Below are 22,588 nucleotides of genomic sequence, written 5' to 3' on the forward strand. Positions count from 1 at the left end.
GAGGGGGAGAGGGGTAACGAAAATCCAAATTAAAGAGTTAGCCAAGCAACCATTATAAAAAGGAAGCAATTAACTCTTCCATGTAGGATTCAATTTTCCCACATTTTAAAAACACTTATGTTATTGGAGACTTAAAATACAAAAAATATGTGTGTACTTTTTACTAATGAAGTGATTGATTCTACGTATCATAAAATTTATCGATAATAAAATTTGTGTCAAAATTTTCAACAATTTTTTAATATAATTAAAAGATAAATAACAAGAAATTTATCTTTTATTTTGTTTCTAAGTTATTCTTCACAATATTCATAGCTGAAGAAGATCTCTCAATTATAACAGTTGAAATAAAGAGAATTAATATCAAATGAATCAAAACGAATAGTCAAAAAAAAAAAAAGATAGTCACAAAAAGAAAAAGAATCCATTATATAAAATTTGTAAAATTTTATTTAATTAAAAAATATTAATAATAATAATTTTTTAATTTTTTTAATAATGTTACTCATTTTTAAAATATTAGACATCATTAATATTTAGATTAGATGTTGAATTTTTATTTATATTAGACTAAATATTAAATAATTTTTTTAAAAATTTAAATTATACTTAATAATTTATTACTATTAATTTAAAAAAAAATTAGAACCAAGCCTCCATGGCCCCATATATCCGTTACCACTGTTGAATGATCTTAGAGGAGTTAGACTACCCCAACTTGTGTCTGCGTCGTTATAGTTTGTGGGCTTAAGTCTCGTTCAATTACCAAAAAAGTAAAAAATAAAAATATATTGTAGTCTTTTTTTTTTTGCTCAAAAAAAATTTTATGTTTATAGTTTATAAAAATAGTTATGATATGTTATTAAAAATTGATATATAAATAAAATATAAATTATAAATTATAAATTATAAATTTTAGTCAGAATACACCTAATATTAATTTATATTTTTTAAGTTTATTGTTCTTATTTTTGAGTTATAATTAACGTAATAGACATAATTTTTTAAATAGGTTTGTGGGTTTGTAAATTTTTAAATAGGTCGAGTTTGAAATAGAAAAAAAAACTGAGAGATAATAAATATAGACTTAGGTCATATATTTATAACATAGATCAAATTCGTTTGAGGCAAAATTCGACTCAATCCATTTCTATCCCTAAACTCTATGTGAAAGTTGTATACATATCTCTAAAAAATAGTTATTTTCGACATACCATTATATAATTGTTTATTTATGTGTAAAATTATTTTATATTAATGCATTAAAATTAAATTTTAAATGATAATATAAAATATGTTTTTATATAAAATTTACAAAAAAATATCTCTTATATTTAATAACATTTAAAATTTATTTTTAATATTAGACTAAATTTTAATTTTTTAAATTTAATTTTAATTGAAATTATTACGTAAATTTTTACATTTTACCGTTGTTCATATCCTGACCCAATGATAAGGCCCAGGACCTAACGAGAGGCCCAATCCAAAGGATTGAGCCTCACCCTACACCGACCTTCAATCTACGAAGTCGGTGCTTACCACGACCTGCCCTAAAGAAGTCGAGAACGAGGGATCAGCTGGCAGATAAACCCTCACTCAAGAGGATAACTGCCCCTAAAATCTCTCTAACCACTTCTAGGAGCCATATCTCAACTTCCCTAAAATAAAGGGACGGTTATTCCCCTTAAAAGGCGAAACTACTCCAACGGTGGTTATGGGTTCACCACTATAAATACACTGACATCCTTCAGGTATCTCTAAGCCCAATACTCTCTAGACCTACTTACACCCTTGCTAACTTAGGCATCGGAGTGTCTTTGCAGGTATCACCCCCCATTCTTTCACATACACAACTCGGAGGCGGCTCCAGACGTAAACCAAGTCGGAGACCACCTTCCCCTAGCGCTTGGGACTCACAAACAAGACCAACCACCGTCCGGTTCTAGGTAAGCCCCGGAAGATGCCACAGAATTTGTGAAAAAGTGCCAACCATACCAAATGCACGCAAATTTCCACGTGGCTCCCCCCGAGGAGCTAATCAGTATAACTTCTCCATGGCCCTTTGCAAAATGGGGGATGGATCTGTTAGGCCCTTTTTCCCAGGTCCTAGGACAAGTCAAATACTTGATTGTGGGAATAGACTACTTCACAAAGTGGATAGAAGCAGAACCATTAGCCACCATCACAGCCCAGAGAAGTCGGAGGTTCCTCTACAAAAATATCATCACAAGGTATGAGATACCATATTCATTACCACAGATAATGGAACCCAGTTTACCGACTCTACTTTTAGAAGCCTGGTGGCCAGTATGAAGATCAAACACCAGTTCACATCGGTGGAACATCCACAAGCAAATGGACAAGGCGATGCAGCCAACAAAGTCATACTGGCAGTACTAAAGAAAAGACTACAAGATGCAAAAGGAGCCTGGACAGAGGAGCTCCCCCAAGTGTTGTGGGCTTACCGGACGACACTACAATCTGCCACTGGAGAAACGCCCTTCCGACTTGTCTATGGTGTGGAAGCTATGATACCAGTGGAAATCATTGAACAAAGCCCAAGGGTGATCCTCCATGATGAGATCGGAAACATACAGGGGCACAAAGAGGAACTTGAACTGCTCCCCGAAGTCCGAGAACAAGCCCAGATAAGAGAAGCAGCGTTGAAACAAAGGAAGACTACCAGGTACAACAAAAAAGTCATTCGAAGAAGCTTCACCCCAAACGATTTGGTCTTGATCAGAAACGACATTGGAGTCAACAAATTGGGGGAAGGAAAACTCGTTGCTAATTGGAAGGGACCATACAAAATTAGTGAGGTCTTAGGAAAAGGTTATTATAAGGTGACCGACCTAAACGGCACCGAGTTATCAAGGTCGTGGCATGCTTGTAACTTGAAAATGTACTATAGGTAAAAGCGAACTCTACTCCCTGATGTACTCTTTTCCCAACTTCACGATTTTTTCCCAAAAATCAAAGGATTTTTTCTGAAGAAGGGTTTTTAACGAGGCATCACAGTAGAGGCTAAGGGAAAATAGATTATCAAAAGCCCTTAGTAGCAGTAAAGTACCTTCCCAAATAAATAAAGATTTTTCACAGTATCTCTTATAAATTCCTTCCCGTCTGTTTTTCTTTCTACGAAACGCGCCGACTTAAGCTCGACAAAGCGTAAAAATCCCATGAACCGACCTAGATGGTTGTCAGGATAAAATGACGAGGTACAAGTCGGTGTAAAGAGGTTATAAAAGTTGATCGTGAGAAACTCGGAGACATTCCGACTCATAAGTCGAAATGAAAAATCGAGTAGAAGAAAAAACGCATCGCAAAAATAACCTAGGTCATAGGAACTCAACAAACCACAAAGTTGAGTATAAGGGATAGGGGAAAGGAGATCGAAAAACCTATTAAAAAGCCAAAAGACTGTCCTAAGTCCTTAAAGCGAAAAAGCTCAAGAGGACAGACAAGCCAAAGAAAAAGGTTTTCAAAAGGGTCGAAAAAATTCTTTAAAGTACCAAAAGAAAAGCATGCACATCAAAGGTAACTTAAACCCTTATCCAAAAAAGGGTATTTATAAATATTTTGTTTGCGGCCTTAAAAGGCCAAGAGGAATGTCAATAGACCACTACCACCACAAACATAAAAACAGTTTAAAAAGGAAGAGACCCACAGGCCGGGCCCCATATAGCCAACAAATTTTTAAACATCACCACCAGGAATAGTTGGATCACCACCAGAGTCAGGAAGAGCAGTCGGAACGCCATCAGGTCCAGGGAGAGAAGTATCCATAGGAGACGGAGAGGAGGTTCTGTGAGATCTTGAGGAACTCGGAGCATCCTTTGGACGAGGAGGGGACTCAATGATTTTCTGCCCCCGAGTCTTCAAATCTGACTCAGAGACAACCTCGGGAGCAGGAGGAGAAACTATGGCACCATCAATGACGACCTTGTCAGGATCCAAAGGAGAGAGATCCAGGTCGGGAGTAAGGACTCCGACTTGCTCCTTAAAAATCCTTCAGGCCTCCTCGGCTCCTTCAGCAATAGAGTCCTCCAACTCGGGGTAAGCATTCCGAGAATTCAACAAGTCCTTTCTCACCTCCACGAGGTCCTTGAACAAGCTTAAATAACTCTCCTGCGCCTTCTTCCTCAAGCCCTCCTCCATATTGCATTGGACTTGTAACTTGCTCTCCTTCTCCCGAAAACCGTCCCTCTCCTCCTTCAACTTAGCGATCTCCTCCTTCAACTCCTTGTCATTTTTCTGATATATGAGAAGCCTTTCCTCCAACTCTTCAATCCTCGAGGTTGAACCCAGAGAGCTAAGAGGAGTCTTCTCAAACATATCAAGAAACTTGGTGCACACCGCCGTCCCCCTAATATTCTCCTGAGCCAGAATAGTTAGGTGGTTCCGGATAGAAACATCATCCATACCTATACGGGTATGGGAAAAGATGTATTTCCAGATAAATGCAGGAGCATCCACCTTAGCCTACCTTCAAAAGAAGAGCTAGACTCTAAAGTCTTACGCTTCTTCTTCTCTGGCTCTGGAGAAGGTCGGGGGGAGGGGGCGACTGAGAAGAAGCCGAGGAGGAAATGACGATGGGTTGAGAAGGAGTCCCCAAACTTCGGGAAGAAGGAGGAGGAGGAGGAAGAGGAGAGCTAATTACCCTGGCGCCGCCAGCCCTGGCACGTGACCTCGCCTTAGCCTCCTGGACTCTCTGGTAAGACTCACTGGAATTCTTCTTCGCCATCTCTGCAAGAAAACAATTAGTAGCCAAAAGTCAGCGAAACAAGTTGGTAAAAACAAGTCAGAAATAAAGTAGATAAATAAAAAAAGCTACCTAGTTGTGTCTGGACAAAGGTCGGCGACCCTTGGAAAAATTTTTTGGTATCCAAATATGGGGCCCTCCCCCACACTTCTCGGAGGAACCCCACAACGGTTGCCTCCACCTCATCCAGGTCATCCAAATCATATTTCTCGCAGGGGGAGGCCTCTAACCAGTACAGAGGGAAGCGAGGAAAAGAATTCTCATCCAAGAAAAAGGGGTGGTGACCCTCTACGGCTTGAACTTTGAAAAAGTAATTTTTGAAGTCATGGAAAGATTCATCAAAAAGGGTGAAGACCCTCCGACCTTGTATAGCTCGGAAGGACACCCACTGCTGCTTGTTATTTTGCCCACTGAAGGGCTTGGTCATGTGGAAAAGAAAAAAGAAAATCCTCAAAGAAGTCGGAAAGTCTAAGGCATGGCTGACAAACTGATAAATTTTCAGAAAACCCCAGGAATTGGGATGAAGCTGGGTAGTGCAACACGATAGTAACGTAAAACAGCAATCTCAAAATCAGAGAAAGGAAGAAAAACGCCCAGGCGGGTGATCATGCTCTCATACATATAAAAGAAATGAGGGACTGCCTCCGAAGCCCTACCGAAGCAAACCCGGTCTTCTGGACCCGGGACAAGCAGTTCATACTTTGGCTCATCCTCATCAGAGGTGCAGAGCCAGTGACGAGTGCGAAGATCAGTAATAAAATCAGTGTAAACCCAAGGTTCCTCCCCTAAGACTGTGACATCGACCCACTGAGCAAGAATTTCTACGGAAGGCATTTCTTTTCCTAAAAAGGGTTAGTGAAACCTACATAGGAAAAAGAAAAGAAAATAAAAAACATGGTCTCTAAGGGAGGGGGGTACGGAATCAAACAGAAGCCTACAAATCAAATTCTCTCTCTAAAATAAAAGCATGCAAACAGAAAGCACGTTGAAAAAAGAGAAGAGAAGAAAAGACTAACCTTTATCTGGAAATAAGGTAGAAGAAGATGAAAGCCTTCAAACAAGGAATGCCCCACGAACGGATGAGAAGAAGAAAATTCGAAAAATCGCAGAAACGAAACAACGAAAGAGAGGGAAAGTATTTATAAACACGTTAGGGGCATAATGGTAAAAACAGAAGCGGTCATTAATGAGTGCACCGTTACCAAGGTAATCAATCCCTATGCGAACCTCTAACGGACGCGACGTTTGATTAGACGTAACTGTGAAAATCAAAAACCACGAAAAGTCACGTCGGTTCCCTCCTAGGTCGGCTACGACCCCGAGTAGAATACTCGAACCCAAATCTTAAAAGAAATTGGGCTCGAGTAGGGGCACTGTTCATACCCTGGCCCAATCCAAAAGATTGAGTCTCACCCTACATCGACCTTCAATCTACGAAGTCGGTGCTTACCACGACCTGCTCTAAAGAAGTCGGGAACGAGGGATCAGCTGGCAGATAAACCCTCACTCAAGAGGATAATTGCCCCTAAAATCTCTCTAACCACTTTCAGGAGCCATATCTCAACTTCCCTAAGATAAAGGGACGGTTATTCCCTTTAAAAGGCGAAACTACTCCAACGGTGGTTATGGGTTCACTACTATAAATACACTGACATCCATCAGGTATCTCTAAGCCCAATACTCTCTAGACCTGCTTACACCCTTGCTGACTTAGACATCGGAGTGTCTTTGCAGGTACCACCCCCCATTCTTTCACATACACAACTCGGAGGCGGCTCCCAAACGTAAACCAAGTCGGAGACCACCTTTCCCTAGCGCTTGGACCTCACAAACAAGCCCAACCACCGTCCAGTTCTAGGTAAGCCCCGGAACAATCGTGTTAATAAATCTAAATTAAATTTTTATTTTTATTATAATTTTTATGGTTTAAATAATTTTTTTTCTAAAGTTACTTATATTTCTAATTTTATACCATGTAAGTATAAATTTTTTTTAAAAATCAACAATTTTTAATAATTTTTGTTATTATTTGATCATCAGAAATATTATATTATTTATAATAAATAAATTTTATTAATTTATATGCATAAATTTTAAAAAATATAAGTACAACAGTATTGATTTATATTTATAGATTTTAGCTAGTAAATATGAATACAAATTATATATTTTTTATATACAAAAATTTTATAAATATAAATACAAATTATTATTAACTAAAAAAAATAATATTTTTTTGTAAAATTAATCACATCAACATTATTATTCTCACACAAAAAATATTAAAAAATTTATTATTTTTTACGACAAACGTAAAATTTTCTCTTCCACACACCCTCATCTTTTCTCATAGCCAGCCACCCACCCATCATCATCATCATCTTGTCATCCTCAACATCGGCTTCACCTCCTCCATCACCTCCACACCCCACTGCCATGCATGCCACCGCCACTCAATCACCCCACCTCTCGCACCCCTTGTCATACACTCATACTACTGCCCGTCTCCCTCCTCCCCGATCTTTCTTCTTTTGGTTCTTATTATTAACATTTAATAAGTATATAGAATGAAGCAAAGAAATCACAAAGTACTAAGTTTATATACCCTTGTTATATATAGATCAACAACAATGACTTTTTCCTTTTGTAATTGGCCATTTACGGTTAAGCTTAATTGTGAGGTCTTCCTTTCGTACAGAAAAGAGAATAATTTTGACTTTTTACTATTGAGGTATATTACTATTAGATCTGCTTAATAGTACAAGGAAAAGTACAAGTAACTAACAACTTTTTTGAACAATGTGAATTAATAAGGTTAAAAAAATTAATTTAATTAATAGCATTAAATTAAAGTGTAGTGTATTTTTATTTGATTGGTGGTTTTTCATGTTGTTCAAGATAGTGATTGTAAAAAATGTCAAAAGTTTATTTATCGGCTGAAAGTTAAAAATTTCCCTTAAAGCTTTGGTATGAAATTAAATACATCAATTCACTACTCTTTATTATGTGTTATTCCAAGATAATGACAATGATTTAATTTTGGGTTACGTTCTCTGTGTTGGGAATAAGACACAATTCCCCCTTGAGAAAACACCTTTGACAGAGAAATAAAATAGACACAATCACAACACAAGAATTTAACGTGGAAACTCCAATTACCGGAGAAAAAACCACGGCCGTTGTCAAATGACAACCAGAGAATATCACTATGTGAAAATTGTTACAACACATAGACTTCTTTCTCTCACCGGCACCCCAGTACACCCACACTCTTTCAAAGCAAATATCTAACTACACCTCACAACACTCTCTAATCAAAGAGTACAGAGGAAAAGAAAAATCAGATACAAGCTTAAAGTGTTTCTGACTGGTGCAAAAACAAATGGAGAACTTAGCCTCATATTTATAGCCTAGGCCACCCACTCCATTTGCTATCCTAAGCAATGTGGGACTAATTCAACCAAATCCTAACACTCTGCTTATATATACCACGGATATCTCGGAATGAAGGAACAATATATAACGACACAGTTACATCCAATTTTTATTACGATGATCGCAACGTGACTTACAAATTGAAAAGAATAAAACAAAAGAATAACAAATAGAAATTAATGAAAGAATGAAGCAATAAAAAAATTAATAAAAGAATGAATCTAGCTTTTGTATCAATGAATGAATATTTTGAGTATGTGCAAATCTAATTTGTTGTTAGTTGCTTGAATTAACAGTGTGGCATGTCTCGTGGTGGTGGCAACATCTTCTCTTCAGGATTCTTTCCATTTTTGACAATGAAAGTCATAGCCATTCCCCAACTCACATGTCGCTCTAAGTGGCAATGCATGAACCACACACCTGGATTTTGTGTCTTGAATCTTATAGTTACCCATCCATTTTTGGGTATAGCGATGGTATTCTGATAAGGAGGATCAACAAGATTATATGTGAGAGGATCTTTGTCTTTGTCAAAGTTTCCGAATCCCCATCCAACTACATAGAAACTATGACCATGCAAGTGCATTGGATGCTCAGTACCAGCCAGCAAATTAGTCCCTTGAAGAACAAGCTCCACCGTGGACCCATACTCAACCACCTTCACCTCTGTATCTACCGATGGAGTTCTAAGAAATGGGGACAAATCGGAAGCAGTGAAATCAAATAGTTCTGGTGGCACGTCTGGAAAATCTTGTGTATATACACCTTGAAGGTGGTTATAGTAAGCATTCAAAATGTTGTTTCCCGATGGCAATTGGAAGCTTATGTTATTTACACTTGCTGCAAGGCGGTTCCCTGGTATATGAATTCACCGAAACAGTGTAGAACAGGTTGGTGCTTATGTTCAATGGCACCTCAATTGGATGTGCTTCATCTGCTAAGCTTCTCATTTGACTTATCATGTTGATAGATGCATTGGTGTCATTGGAAGATGGAAGTGAAGGCATGTAAGGGGTTCTTGATGAAAACGATGGAATTATGTGTTTTCCCTTTTTGTATTGCACAATGGCAGTGGTGGTTGTGGTGTCAAATGAAACATTGGTAGCACTTGAATACACTTTGGCAGCCATGTAATAACGATCCAAAGGTTGATTAGCTTCAAGCAACACATCCATGGTTTGACCTGGTGATATTGTTATGTATTCTACTTTGAATGGCTTCACATAGCTTCCATCGCTTCCCACCACTGTCAATTGGTGCTTTGCAATTGCAAAGAACAGAAGGTCTTGCATTCCACCATGCACCATTCTCAGAAGATATGTCTTGCCATGTTCCACATTTACTTTGAAGGTTTCTGCAACCAATAAATTCAAATTGAAAAGTTAACCAACATTGGCTAAATAAAATTGACTTTTGCTTCGTAACACAAGTAACATAAATGATAAAGAATAATGGTGCACATCTAAGTCATTTTATGAACTAAGTCCAATCAAATTAAACAGTAAGATTTAGAATAATATTAGTCACAAGTTAAAATTGACTTTCGCGTAGTAATACAAGTAACATAAATGAAAATTATAAAGTGTTATTATAATTAACATACCGTTGTTAGAGCAATTATAAAGATCACCAGGTTGGCCATTGATAGTATAAGCATCTGAAGCAAGAGGATCTCCTCCCCCCGTTTCAAAGTTATTGAAAACTTGGACAATGTCTTCCTTCCACCATTCACCTAATAAATTTCAAACTCTAACAATTAGAAAAGTAATTATAAAACATAAATTGATGAAATCAAATAAAACTCATGTAAGTATATACCTAGTACAATGGGAACCTCTTTGTGTGGTTTTGGAAATGGATATGTATGTCCAGGCTTGGGTTGAATGACAATAGCACCGTGAACAGTAGCACGAGACCAATCACTATGAGCATGCCACCAAAGTGTGCCTTCCTCTTCAGAAAAGATAACCTTTTGAGAGAACATAGCACCAGGTTGAATGGGACACTGAGTGATGAATTCAGGGCCATCAGACCATGGATATCTTGGTTGGTTCACTCCATGCCAGTGAATGGTGATGTTATAGTTAGCTCTGTTATACACATCAACAATTATGCTTTCTCCTTTTGTAACATACAATGTTGGCCCTGGAAATTCTCCATTTACTGTTAAGATATTCTTTGTGCTGCAAAGCTTTGTGAACGAAGCATCTCTCACCTGCAATTTTTTTAAAATCTTAGTATATGCTTTAGTTTTTAACTTTATAATAATAACAGGCATGGATGAATATATATTATTTAGCATATGATATAATAATAAGTTTTATTTACATCTTAATGAGTTAGGCGGTGTTAATTAATAATGGATTAATTATCAAAATGAATCTCTCAAATTTTTAAAACCAAATACTTTTATCTTTTAAATTTCAAAATATACAAAACATTCTCTAATATCTATCTTTATTAGATAATATAGTTTTTGAATAATTTAAAAAATTTTAAATCAGTCATTTTGACTAACTAGATCAAATTAAAGAGACTAAAAGAGACTATCCTACCTAAGGAAAATAAATATTAAAAATTATTGTATATTTTAAAGTTTTACAGATTAAAATATTTAATATTAAAATTTTTAAAAATTGATTTAGATAATTATTATAAATAGTTAAGCCCCAAAACTTACCACAAACTTATGGTGCCGCATTGCCTGGCAGGTAACTAGAATGACATTGAGAAACAATAATATTCCTAAGCTAGTGAGGATTTTCATAGAATCTCTTGTCTATGACGAAATGCTTGATCTAAATTAAAATATGAGTTTATAATATAATAGAGAAATAAATAAAGAATGTTGATATGCTAATGATTTTTTTGTGTTTGATGCATTGATATGAATTTGTTTGGAAGAGAGGGGTATATATATGCATGTATTTTATATATAGTGGTGACTTTGACAAAGCTTTGATTACGCGTAAGAGAATATAATTGGAATAGTATATATAGCACGTGAGCTTTGTTGCCAAGTCGTAATTACTAAGACGACAAAATGTTGCGGCTCTAATATTGAACACAAACGCGATACAAAAAGAACCTGATGTGTAGCTTCTTTATCCAAATAATCATAAGAACTGACTAAATAATGAAAGGTCAATTTTGACTTTGCATACGATGATAAAGAATTTTCTTATTATTTTATACGAATGTTTCTTTTTAACTTTTAAGAAGCCGCGCCCATGGAATTATTATTTGTTCGTTTAGCAGTTTCTCTAGTTGATTTTCAACAAAGGGGAATTATAAATGAATATTATAACTTAATAATATAGGGTTTCAAATACTTGTTGGTATTTTATTTGGATAAAGTCAAATATACAGTTAATATTTGCTTAGTGCAAGTAGTAGGACTAATGGGTCATGGCACCAAAAGAAAAATGAAAAAGGTATATTAGTAAATTTCGTTTATTAAGAGATAATATATGTTTAATTCTTTTTTATTAATAGGGAGGCAAATGGAAATGTATAATAATATAGTCAACTTTTTGGGAAAAAGCCATAAAATAATGGTGTAATATATACCACAAATTGTTTGGCCAAACCGTGGGGATTTTTCGAACAACCGGAGAGATTTCGAAAAGTAATCAAGTGAGAGAACATAAGATGAGAAGCCACCACATCCAACTCAAAACCTTAAGGTGTCTAGTAAATGGGTCTCTCATTTTATAAACTCTTTACTCTTCCTTACTTTCTTTGATGTGTGACTAACTTCAACACTCCTCGCCCTTACAACACTAACACAAATAATGTAAAATCTAGATCTTTTACATCAAATTAAAAATGGTTGTAATGATTTTTGGCAATAAAATCTAGATATAATATATATTATTTTCTTATTGGACGATGCGATCCAAAATTGAATCACTTTGCATGTTATCGTGACGTAAAGTAATTATAATATTCAACAAAATGAAATAATGTATTTCATTTCACATCTAATTGTAACAGAAATTGGTCCAAATCAAATACAATTCAAATTACTCCAAACCATAACTCATTTACACTGCTAACACAGATCAGAGTTCGGCCGCGGATTTTTTTCCATTTCAAGGGTATTATTCTGTCTCTCTTTCCCCTTCCCCACAAAGCCATATAAAAAAATAAAAATAAAAAATAAAAACATTACAATATACGTACTAGCTAGTACTAGTAATGTGTAAGGACTGAAGAAATTTGAGCATTTAGTCTTCTTTTCTTTCACGCTCCCTGATGAAAAAGAAAGATGAGATCTAGTGTAAGAATTTGAAAGAAATTATAAAAAAGGCATTATTGTACGTATGTATAAATTGAAGTCTCATAAAGGAGCCAAAAATAACTACTGCATTGGATAGTATTCAAAGGGTGTTCAAGAATATATACTCTTTAACATGGAGGCATGTCTGGTGGTGGAGGAGGTAATGTTTCATTTGAGGCTTTGCCATTCTTCACAATAAACACTGTCTCCATGCCCCAGGAGAGGTGCCGGTCAAGGTGGCAATGCATAAACCACACTCCTGAAATTCAAACCATACAATTTATTAATATCTGTCACACAAATTATTTATCCTAAAATTTTAAACTAATAAAAAGAATTATACAAAAGATCATATCTCAAACACATTCTTTCACGCAAACATTTATTTTAAACTTAAACGTGAACATGGATGAGCTTTTTCTTTTTTTTAGATAATAAAGATCGAATTCTCTAAATTTTTTGTTACAAAAATTTTAATATTATATTATAAAATTGCAAATACTTCAGCCAATAAAAAAAAGTATATTCATAAAATAAAAATTCAAATGCAGTTAATTTCATATGAATTAATAGTTGAGAGCAATAATTTAGTCAATCTTATCAAATCATTTAACAACTCTCAAATATTAATTTCATATCAACTTTACGTGAAGTGGACTTCACCTAAATTTTCACCTAGTTTCTATCTATTCGTAAATAGATTTTTCACATGGTACTTACCAGGGTTGGTAGCCCTAAACCTAATGGCAGCCCAGCCTTTAATGGGCACAATGACAGTATTCTGAAGAGGAGGATCAACAAGATTATAATTCTTGGGGTCCACGCTCTTGTTGAAATTCCCAAAACCATAACCAATAACATGAAAACTGAATCCATGTATATGCATTGGATGGTCTATGCCAGCAACCAAGTTGGTCCCTTGGAAAACAAGCTCCACCGTTGAACCGTACTTCAAAACCTTAACCTTTGTCCCTCTCTTTGGTATGTTGAGTTCAAGAGGCAAGTAATCCCCAGTGAAGTTGAACACATATGGCGGGAAACTCGGAAAACCCTTTCTATAAACTCCATTGATGTGGTAGTAGTAGGCTTCCAGGATATCAGTGCGTGGGGTTACAAAGCTTATGTTGTTCATGCTGGCGGCGAAAATCGTCGAATTCGGTGCTTGGCATGAGGATGGTGATCGGCCTCTAGGGCATGGAAAAGTGTTCACAGAAATTGTGGTAAGTATGTGAGTTTTGATATTTAAAGGGCATGTAAAAGGGTTTTCTTCAGGGTAGCCCCTAATTCTTCTAATGAAAGCAAAAGCTGATTTTGTGTCATTAGGGCTTGGAAGAAAAGGAAAGGAAGGAGTTGAATTTTCATTATTATTATTATTATTATTGTATTGGATTATAGCTGTGGTTGTGGAGTTATCAAATGGAACTCCAACCCCAGTTGAATAAGCCCTTGCAGCCATGTAATATTTGTTGTTAGGGTTTTGGTTTGCATGCAATAATACATCCATTGTTTGACCAGGAGCTATGCAAATGTAAGAAGTTGTTAATTCCTTTGTGTACATTGCATCATGAGCAAACAGTGTTAGGTTGTGTTTGGAGACTGAGAAAAACAGGATCAGATTCATTGCCGCATTAATTATGCGCAGATGGTAGGTCTTGCCATGCTCTACATTTAACTTGAATGTCCCTGAAAATTCAAATTACAGGGGGGATTTGGTGTTAACATTACTTATTCTTATGATATATTTTTTTTTTCTAAAGGTTTAAACTAATAAAAGAAAAAATATGAATAATATATTTCTAATACCTACATTTTGATTAATATATTTAATTACAAAGTTATTTTTGTTAGTGATAAAGATAGTAAAGTATATATACTATAGTAGTTGTGTTAATGATTGCATGTGAAGGGAAATTTTGATGTGTACCAGATTTTGAGCAATTATAGAGATCTCCAGGTTGGCCATTAATGGTGACAGCATCAGAATTGTTTGGCGCTCCTCCACTTTTAATAAATTGTGTGAAGACCTTGTTGAGATCACTCTTCCACCACTCTCCTATATATGCATGTCAAAGTATATGTATAGATAATTAATTAAGTCTAATTATTTAAATATGTATGCATGCATGTATAGTAGCTAGGATAAATAAATTAAAAAAAATGTTCCATTAAAAAATTTTGTCAATAATATTTATTAGATTTCATTTTCATACTAATTATATTTGGTTGTTAAATTTGACGAAAACTATCATTGGACACAATAAATCTGCCAGTATTAAGTTAGTGGCAAAATTTATATCATCAAATTCCTTCCAACGATAAATTATTTACTGTTGATTTTTTTTTTACGATATTAAACATTTTTCTTGTAGTACTAATTTTTTTTAGGGTTGTGTGAATTTTTTGTACAATTTTTTTATTGATTTTATGTTAAAATAATTTATTTTAGAATTAATAAAAATTAAATTCTAAACCTATTAAATTATTAAAATTCTGATATCATATTCTAAAATTATTTTTAAAAAAATTAAATTAATAAGACTTTAGAAAAAATACTCAAATAATTATATTTCTAATAAAATTATATAACATTTTACTTAATTTTAGATATCTCTCATCATTTGATGTAAAAAATAAATATTTTTGTAGATAAATAACATTATTTGATTTATTCTTTTTACTCTTGCGTTTTAAATTTATGATAACCGTTTTTACTTTACCAAAAATTATATCCAAATAATACACATTTAATAATAATAATAATAATAATAATAATAATAATAATAATAATAATAATAATAATAATAATAATAATAATAAAGGAAACTTTTTTATGTTTTTTAGGTGTAAAGATTTGTTCTTGTGGGTATAGTTATGTGATACGCTTCAAGAAAGAGTGGTGAATTCTCCACTGCACACTCTACATTCAATGTTACACCTTGCAAGAGTAAGCTATATCATTATTAATTCCTTTTAAACATTCTTTCAAATGAAAAATTAAGTAAAAATAAATACAAACTTTTATTAATACCTTAAAAAAAATCATATATTCAATTAAGATAGTGATGCTTTTGTCCACATACAATATTACAAGAATAATAATTAAAATACTCTTTTAAATATTAAAAGAAGTAAAAAATTAAATACCTTTAATATATATATCAACATTTAAACAATAATTAAAATTTTCTTTCAATAATTAACAAACTAATAAGAGAATTATTACCCAGTAGGGGCAAGCATGCATTCATATATCTGAATTGGCAAAATTGAGAAGGACAAGACAAAGGTATAGGATTATACCAAGTATGATGGGGACCTCATAGTGAGGTTTGGGAAAAGGATAGCCACTACTATTCTTCTTTGGATAGATATAGATTGGGCCATGGACGGTGGCTCTTGACCAATCACTATGAGCATGCCACCATAAGGTCCCTTCTTCTGTTGAAAATACTATCTTTTGTCTGAAACTCCTTCCTGGTTGAATGGGGCATTGAGTTATGTATTCAGGACCATCTGTCCATGGATTTCTTGGTTGTTTCACTCCATGCCTGCCAATATATGTATAACTAATTAACCTACTTAAATTTAATTCTTTTAAAATATTTATCCAATATTATATTCCTAAATAGATATAATATATGATAACTCATATCGGCTAATTTAAATTGCTATAAATTATTTATGTATCTCTTTTTAGGTGAATACTATGGTGTTTAAGACATAATGTCTAACTTACTAAAAAAAATAAAAAAATAATATTTAATAAATTTTAAATATTTTATTTTTATTTTATACATTTTATTTTTTATTTATAAAAGCCAAGTTAGACAATTTAGCCATTATAATGAAAAGTACCATAAAATTCACCCTCTTTTTATTTGTTTAAGATTTTAAAGGAGCAATTTTATATACATAATATAACAGTTTTTGTATGCTAAAAGTCGGTTTAATCCTTATTAAGTCTAAACGAAAAAATTTTAACACGAGAACAATAAAAAAAAAAGAAAGAAATTATGTAAAAAAAAATACACAACTCTTGCGTGACAATTTAAACTTTTAAAAAGAATAATTTCATCACATAAATTAATTAAATATGTATTTTTTTTATGAAGCAAAATTTAAATGATTTAGATGCTCTTGTTCCTCATCTACATATACACATATATTACTATTTCCTAATAATGTAATAATATTAGATTATACTAAATAACTAATGACTTTCTTGAATAACATGAATAATAAGTCTTAAAATTAACTCAATTCAAGTAAAATACACTACACTCGAAATTACTCATCTAAATTTTAATATTAGAATAATTACCTGCACACTTAGTGAATTGAACATCCGATATATCTATTGTTCACATTATTTAATATTTTTATTGTGTACCTATACCTTTCCAATAATCTTTTTGTATTGAATTTTTGTAATGAGAATTAATTTAGAATGTCTTTTATGTTTTATTAAAAGATTATAATTTAAGAAAGGAGGGAGTAAATTGTTGCTTTTCCCTTGTGATATCATCAAAATTTATAAGAAGGAAAGAGAAAAATAGAATACCAGTGTATAGTGATGTTATTTTTTCCCCTGTTGTGAACATTAACATAGATTGTGTCACCCTTGTAGACTTTTATAGCTGGCCCTGGAAATCTTCCATTCACCGTCAAAATGCTCTTTGTGGAACACAGTCTTGTGTACCGGGCTTCTCTCACCTGTGAGAATACAATAATAAACTTAATTAGCCATTACTATAAATATATATATTATTCTTAATTATGTTATGAGTAATATATTAACAAGGAGTAATATAACTCACAACAAAGTTGTAATGACTCCTCGTTTGGGAACTAAGACTAATCAGTGAAAAACACCAAAGAATTTGGAGGAACATTTTCTTAGTGCCAAGCAACAACATTTTCATGAAATGAAAATTATATATATTGATCAACTGCCTATGCTAATAATAGGTGGCTTCAGTGTTATGGAAATATATTTAGGCTGGAGAGGGATTTATATACATATCTATGGAGGAGGAAATTTAATTTAATAAAGATGCATGAAGTCGTGTAGAATGTAGATAGTGATAAGGTGTGTTAGTTTTAGTCAATGATATCCGGTGAGGCTTCATTTTCATGTGTTAAATCATGAGGGACATACAATAGTACAATATCATTTATGTAATTAATGATAGAGTAAGTAAAATTAATATTTAAGGAAATTATTAAACGGGAAGGGAAATTCATGAAGTGGAATTCTGAGTTAAAGGTAGCGTATACATTAGAGCATTAGAGATCGATTGCTGTACTGAGGGAGCTTCCTTAAGACCTCATCAACCAATCTTTCTGAAACCAATAATTAAAAATAAAGCTGCTTTAGACTTAAAACCATAATAATGATGAATTGCTAACTTTTACAGCGGCTATTCGCGGATAAGATTGTTTCATAATTAAAAAGTCAACAGTGTTAAATATAAAATATAACTATTAGATTCCATGATTAATAGATAAAATAAATAAATAAATAATTATTACGTAGATTATAATTTTTTTAAAAGAAGGAGGAGGAGGGAGTGGAAGAAGAGAAAGAAGAAGAAATGGAAAAGGAGAAGAAAAAGACGAAGACAAAGATAGAAAAAAATATATTTATTATTATTAAAACGCGTATATGTATATGTTAGTATGATGAAAATAGTTTTTTTTTTTAAATTTGGGTTAATTTAGTTGGATTTAATTGCCAAAATACTTAAATATATAGATAAACTGAAAAATTTATATATTTAGTACATATTTTAATATAATATTTTTTATAAAAATAAATAAAAAATAAATAATGACTAAAAAATATAATACATTGACAATCTTTATTTTGTTTATTTTATTTATCATACTGATAGATATAAATTAATAAAAAAACACTTAAAATATATAAGTGAATATATATATATATATATATATATATATATATATATATATATATATATATATCATCTGCATGCATTATGTCATTATAGTGGCTATTAATTTTTGCAATATTTAAAAAGTATTATTAAAGTTATAAAATAATTATATCTCTAACGTTATTTTACATAAGAATAGAGTTAAGAGTGTGATGAGTTAAATTAAGTCAGGTTAAAGTCAAATTTGATTTATGAAAATTGAATTTAATTGATTAACAATTGAGTTTATTTATAAAGTTTAAATTTGGGTCACCAAAAGTTTATAAGTTAGTTTAAGATTATGAATAGATTCAAATAACAAAAATATAATTTATAATTCTATATAAATAAATTATAATTTATGTATAAGAAAAATTATCAATTATATATGTTATCTATTTATTAATTATAATTTATATTAATTATCATCATTATACGTAAAAATTACTTGTACAAGTAAAATTATATATTATTATTACTATAAATTAAAAGTAAAAAATTTATAATATATTATTAATATAATTAAATAAAATAATAAGTAATATATAATCAAGTCATGAGTCAATCAGTTGAGTTTATATATTTAAACTTGAGTTTGGTTCATTTAGTATTTGTTTGGGCGCCATTAAATCCATAAAAAAAGATCTTTTTTCGATAAAAAAATTTTAATGTGTTTGGCAAATTTTTAATAGTAAAAGTAAAAGTACTAAAAAAATAAAAATATCTTTTTGAGAAATTACAATTTACATCTTTTTTTAAAAGATCTTTTTTCTTAAAAAAATATATTTTTCACATAATAAATGAACAAAAAAATACTTTTATCTTATTTTATTCAAATATAGGGCTTGTTTGGGTGAGATTCTAAGAAAAAAAAAATTTTAAGTTATCTTTTTTTAAAAGATCTTGTGGAAAAGTAAATACAATTTTATATTTGGGTATCTCATGCAAAAAGATCTTTTTATCTATCAATTATATTTGGGTATAACAATATAAAAGTATTTTTTTTGTTTATTTATTACATGAAAAACATCTTTTTTTAAGAAAAAAAATCTTTAAAAAAAACTGTAAATTACAGCTTCTCAAAAAAGATATTTTTTATTTTTCTAGTGTTTTTACTTTTATTACTAGAAATTTGTCAAATACGCTAAAAAGTAAAAAAAAAATATTTTCATTGAAAAAAGATCTTTTTTTATCAGCATAATGGTGCCCAAAAAAGCACATAATTGATAGATAAAAAAATCTTTTTATATGAGATATCTAAACATAAATTACTTTTACTTTTGTAAAAGATCTTTTAAAAAAATATCATTTAAAAAAAGATCTTTTACGAAAATAACGTCCAAACAAACCCATAATATATGAGCTCAAATTTCGAATTAATATTTGGCTCATAAATTCATGAGTTCGGTTTATTGAGCTGTAAATGAGTCAAATTCAAATTAATTAATGAATCGGTTTAACTCATTTTAAGTCTTATATAAAAGTCTTTTTTTTTTAATTTACGTGTTAATTTTTGTTTATTTTTTTTATTTATCTTATACTAATTTTTTTTAGAATTAACAATGATTGGATTTTAGATTTTTGCGTTATACTGAAATAAGTTTTGATAAAAATTTAAACTAATAAAACGAAATACCTTAATAATTATATCTTCTACTGTAGAAAACAAGTGACTCCACAATTATGTGTTAATGTGTTATATATGGTCTTATGAAGGAGTTCAAAAAGTTTACGTACCCCGGTTCGGGACCATATTTATTTGAAAAATGAAGAATTTATAGCTCCGTAGTGTATTGATCAAGCTAATGGATGAGGAAATTAAGTAAAATAGCGACACCAATACATTTTTGAAGAAAGTTAATTGAATTATATGTTAGAGGTGACGATATACAATTGATATATCAACATTACAAGTTTTCTAACTGATATTGCATACTTCATAGTATTCATTCATGTTTGAGAACCCAGCCTAACCTATTAAAGGAATAAAATAGCGACAACAATACATTTTTTATTTTTTAATTGGAGCAAATAATTTGTTACAACTTCATAATTGTTAATTAAGCTACATAGAATTCATAAGCTAGGCTTCATATGTATCAAAGTCTAGGTCAAAACCCCTCACTGAAAAATTATTAAAGCCAATTAATTACCATAAAACCGAAAATCATTAATGAAAGATTAGCTGTATGTTTATGAACCGAGTTGTTGACCGGATTTGTTCATCGATCATGTGAAGGATCGTACCTAGCATTATATATTATTATTTATATTTATTAGAGTAGAGATAGGATTGGACCTTCTAATAATAATATGTCTAACAACTTTTTTAATTCTTTAAATGAGTCAAATTTTATTAAGAGGTCTTATCAATATCATATCACTTAAAATTATTTAAATGCATTCTTTATTTAAAAATTGTGAAGACTAATTAGATGTTTCAATTCCTATTTATTTTATGTCTGACCTTCAAAGAAAAAATGGACTTCGTTTATTTGTGAAGCTTTATGCTAATAACCGATTATCTCAGTTGCTCAGAGATTCAATGAATTTCAACGACGCACGCAAGTTAATATTGAAGATTATTGCAGCATTTTAAGTAGATCTAAAATATGGTTTGTGTTTATTAAAATTAAAAAGTTTAATATAATTTTATATATTAATTAATATTTAAATTTAATTTTTATATTAATATTTATTATAATATTTTTAAATTTTAAAAATTATTTTATTAAATATAATGATTGTTATTTATATTTATTACAAATTATTTTTAATTTAATTTATTAAATATAAATGTTATAATTTTTAAAAAAATATCATTTAAAAAATTAGTTTTTACAAATTATTTTTAAAAAATAAAAATTTTATCAAATTAAATTTTAATATGTCATTTATAAATACTGCTTGACTATTTTTATGAATAATTTTTTTTGTATATAATAAAATAGAGACAATAATTAGAAGGAAATAGTAGAAAATTGATGGGAATGATCTGCTGCACATTATTAAAGTGAAATATATACATATATGTGAATGCAATCCACCAATGCCTGGTATTTTATTAGCTTCTAAATCAGGTGGGTGCAGGATCTGGGATTTGTATTTACTTTAATTAGCATATATGGAATTCAGTAACGAATAATCTACATTCAGATGTGACATCGCGAAATATCTATCTTTATCTTTGGATTTAATTTGTTCTTTATTATCTAATCAAAGAAATAGTATTGTTGCTTATTCATCTCTTTGTAAATTAAATCAACCTACCAACTTGACCGTTTGACAAGCTGTATATGTAGGTAATGGTAGCTTAATCCTCACTCGTTCAAATTTCAATACATTCACTAAGAATCTAATGTTTTCAACCAATAAAAATTATCAGTGGTTTTATTCTTACAGATAAAAAAAAAAAAAAAAACATATGAATCATGGATATTATGAGAAATTAATTTAATCAAATCATTTTAATTTTAAAATAATATAATTAATAAACTAGAAATTATAAGATAATTTAGTTTATAAGCAAGATTATTTTGGGTGTTTACTTTTTATTTAATAAATTAACTAAGATATATAATTAATTATACTGGTTTTAGTGCCTGGCGTGTTAATTAATTCTTTCCAATTAAGGACAGAAATTGAATCTAGAAGCTGGATTTGTTACCTACAAAATTAAAGAAGAGTGTTCAATTGATTAACCGTTTTAGTGTTCAATTGATTAACTAAGAAATGAAAACAACTTTAATTTTGTAATTATTATGTTATTCGTCGAGCCTATTTTAATATAGTACATTCAGTTTAACAGAATACCATATTATTTAGACAAATGGGAAGAAATTAATTTTCAGAAAAGAAAAAGACGCTTTTATACCCTACGATTTGTCGATATCGTATTTTAATTGAAAACATGGGAAACCCATTCTAGCATGCAACCCCAGCAACGAAGGCTTCAGACACAAATACAAAGCACCTGCAGCAACATCAATTTCCTATCATTTCTATCGATCTTTCTCCTATCACATAAATAGTTAATTATATTTTTTTTAGTAATAATAAAAATTTGCGTAATCATTCGTGTATTTTTTATTATTAGCTTAATTTTTTTAAAAATAAATTTTATTATTTAATATCATAATTTTTATGACTTAAAAATTTTGAGTTTGATTT

At 31.2% G+C, this 22,588-nt stretch overlaps 1 protein-coding gene and 1 pseudogene across 1 annotated transcript; both read right to left on the reverse strand.

The window, feature by feature from the left end:
• Window positions 1–7,871: 7,871 nt before the first annotated feature.
• Window positions 7,872–11,071, reverse strand: LOC112712507 (laccase-15-like; annotated as a pseudogene).
• A 1,077-nt stretch (window positions 11,072–12,148) lies between these two features.
• LOC112712505 (laccase-15) lies at window positions 12,149–17,553 on the reverse strand. Its single transcript, XM_025765411.3, has 7 exons — window positions 17,300–17,553; window positions 17,044–17,195; window positions 15,783–16,030; window positions 14,407–14,535; window positions 13,203–14,165; window positions 12,608–12,741; window positions 12,149–12,454 (listed from the first exon to the last, which is right to left on the reverse strand). Exons 1-6 carry the CDS (start codon window positions 17,402–17,404, stop codon window positions 12,611–12,613), a joined length of 1,728 nt encoding a protein of 575 aa, XP_025621196.1. The 5' UTR covers window positions 17,405–17,553; the 3' UTR covers window positions 12,149–12,454; window positions 12,608–12,610.
• Between the last annotated feature and the right edge of the window lie 5,035 nt (window positions 17,554–22,588).

This window comes from Arachis hypogaea, chromosome 9 (assembly GCF_003086295.3).
Source record: "Arachis hypogaea cultivar Tifrunner chromosome 9, arahy.Tifrunner.gnm2.J5K5, whole genome shotgun sequence".
Lineage (NCBI taxonomy): Eukaryota > Viridiplantae > Streptophyta > Magnoliopsida > Fabales > Fabaceae > Arachis > Arachis hypogaea.

Coding starts and splice junctions, on each gene's coding strand:
- LOC112712505 (XM_025765411.3), bottom strand. CDS start 17,404: ATGAAAATGTTGTTGCTTGGCACTAAGAAAATGTTCCTCCAAATTCTT. Junction 14,536..15,782: donor TGAGGTCCCCATCATACTTG/GTATAATCCTAT, acceptor ATGCATATATAG/GAGAGTGGTGGAAGAGTGAT. Junction 12,742..13,202: donor GTTTAGGGCTACCAACCCTG/GTAAGTACCATG, acceptor TTTGAATTTCAG/GAGTGTGGTTTATGCATTGC.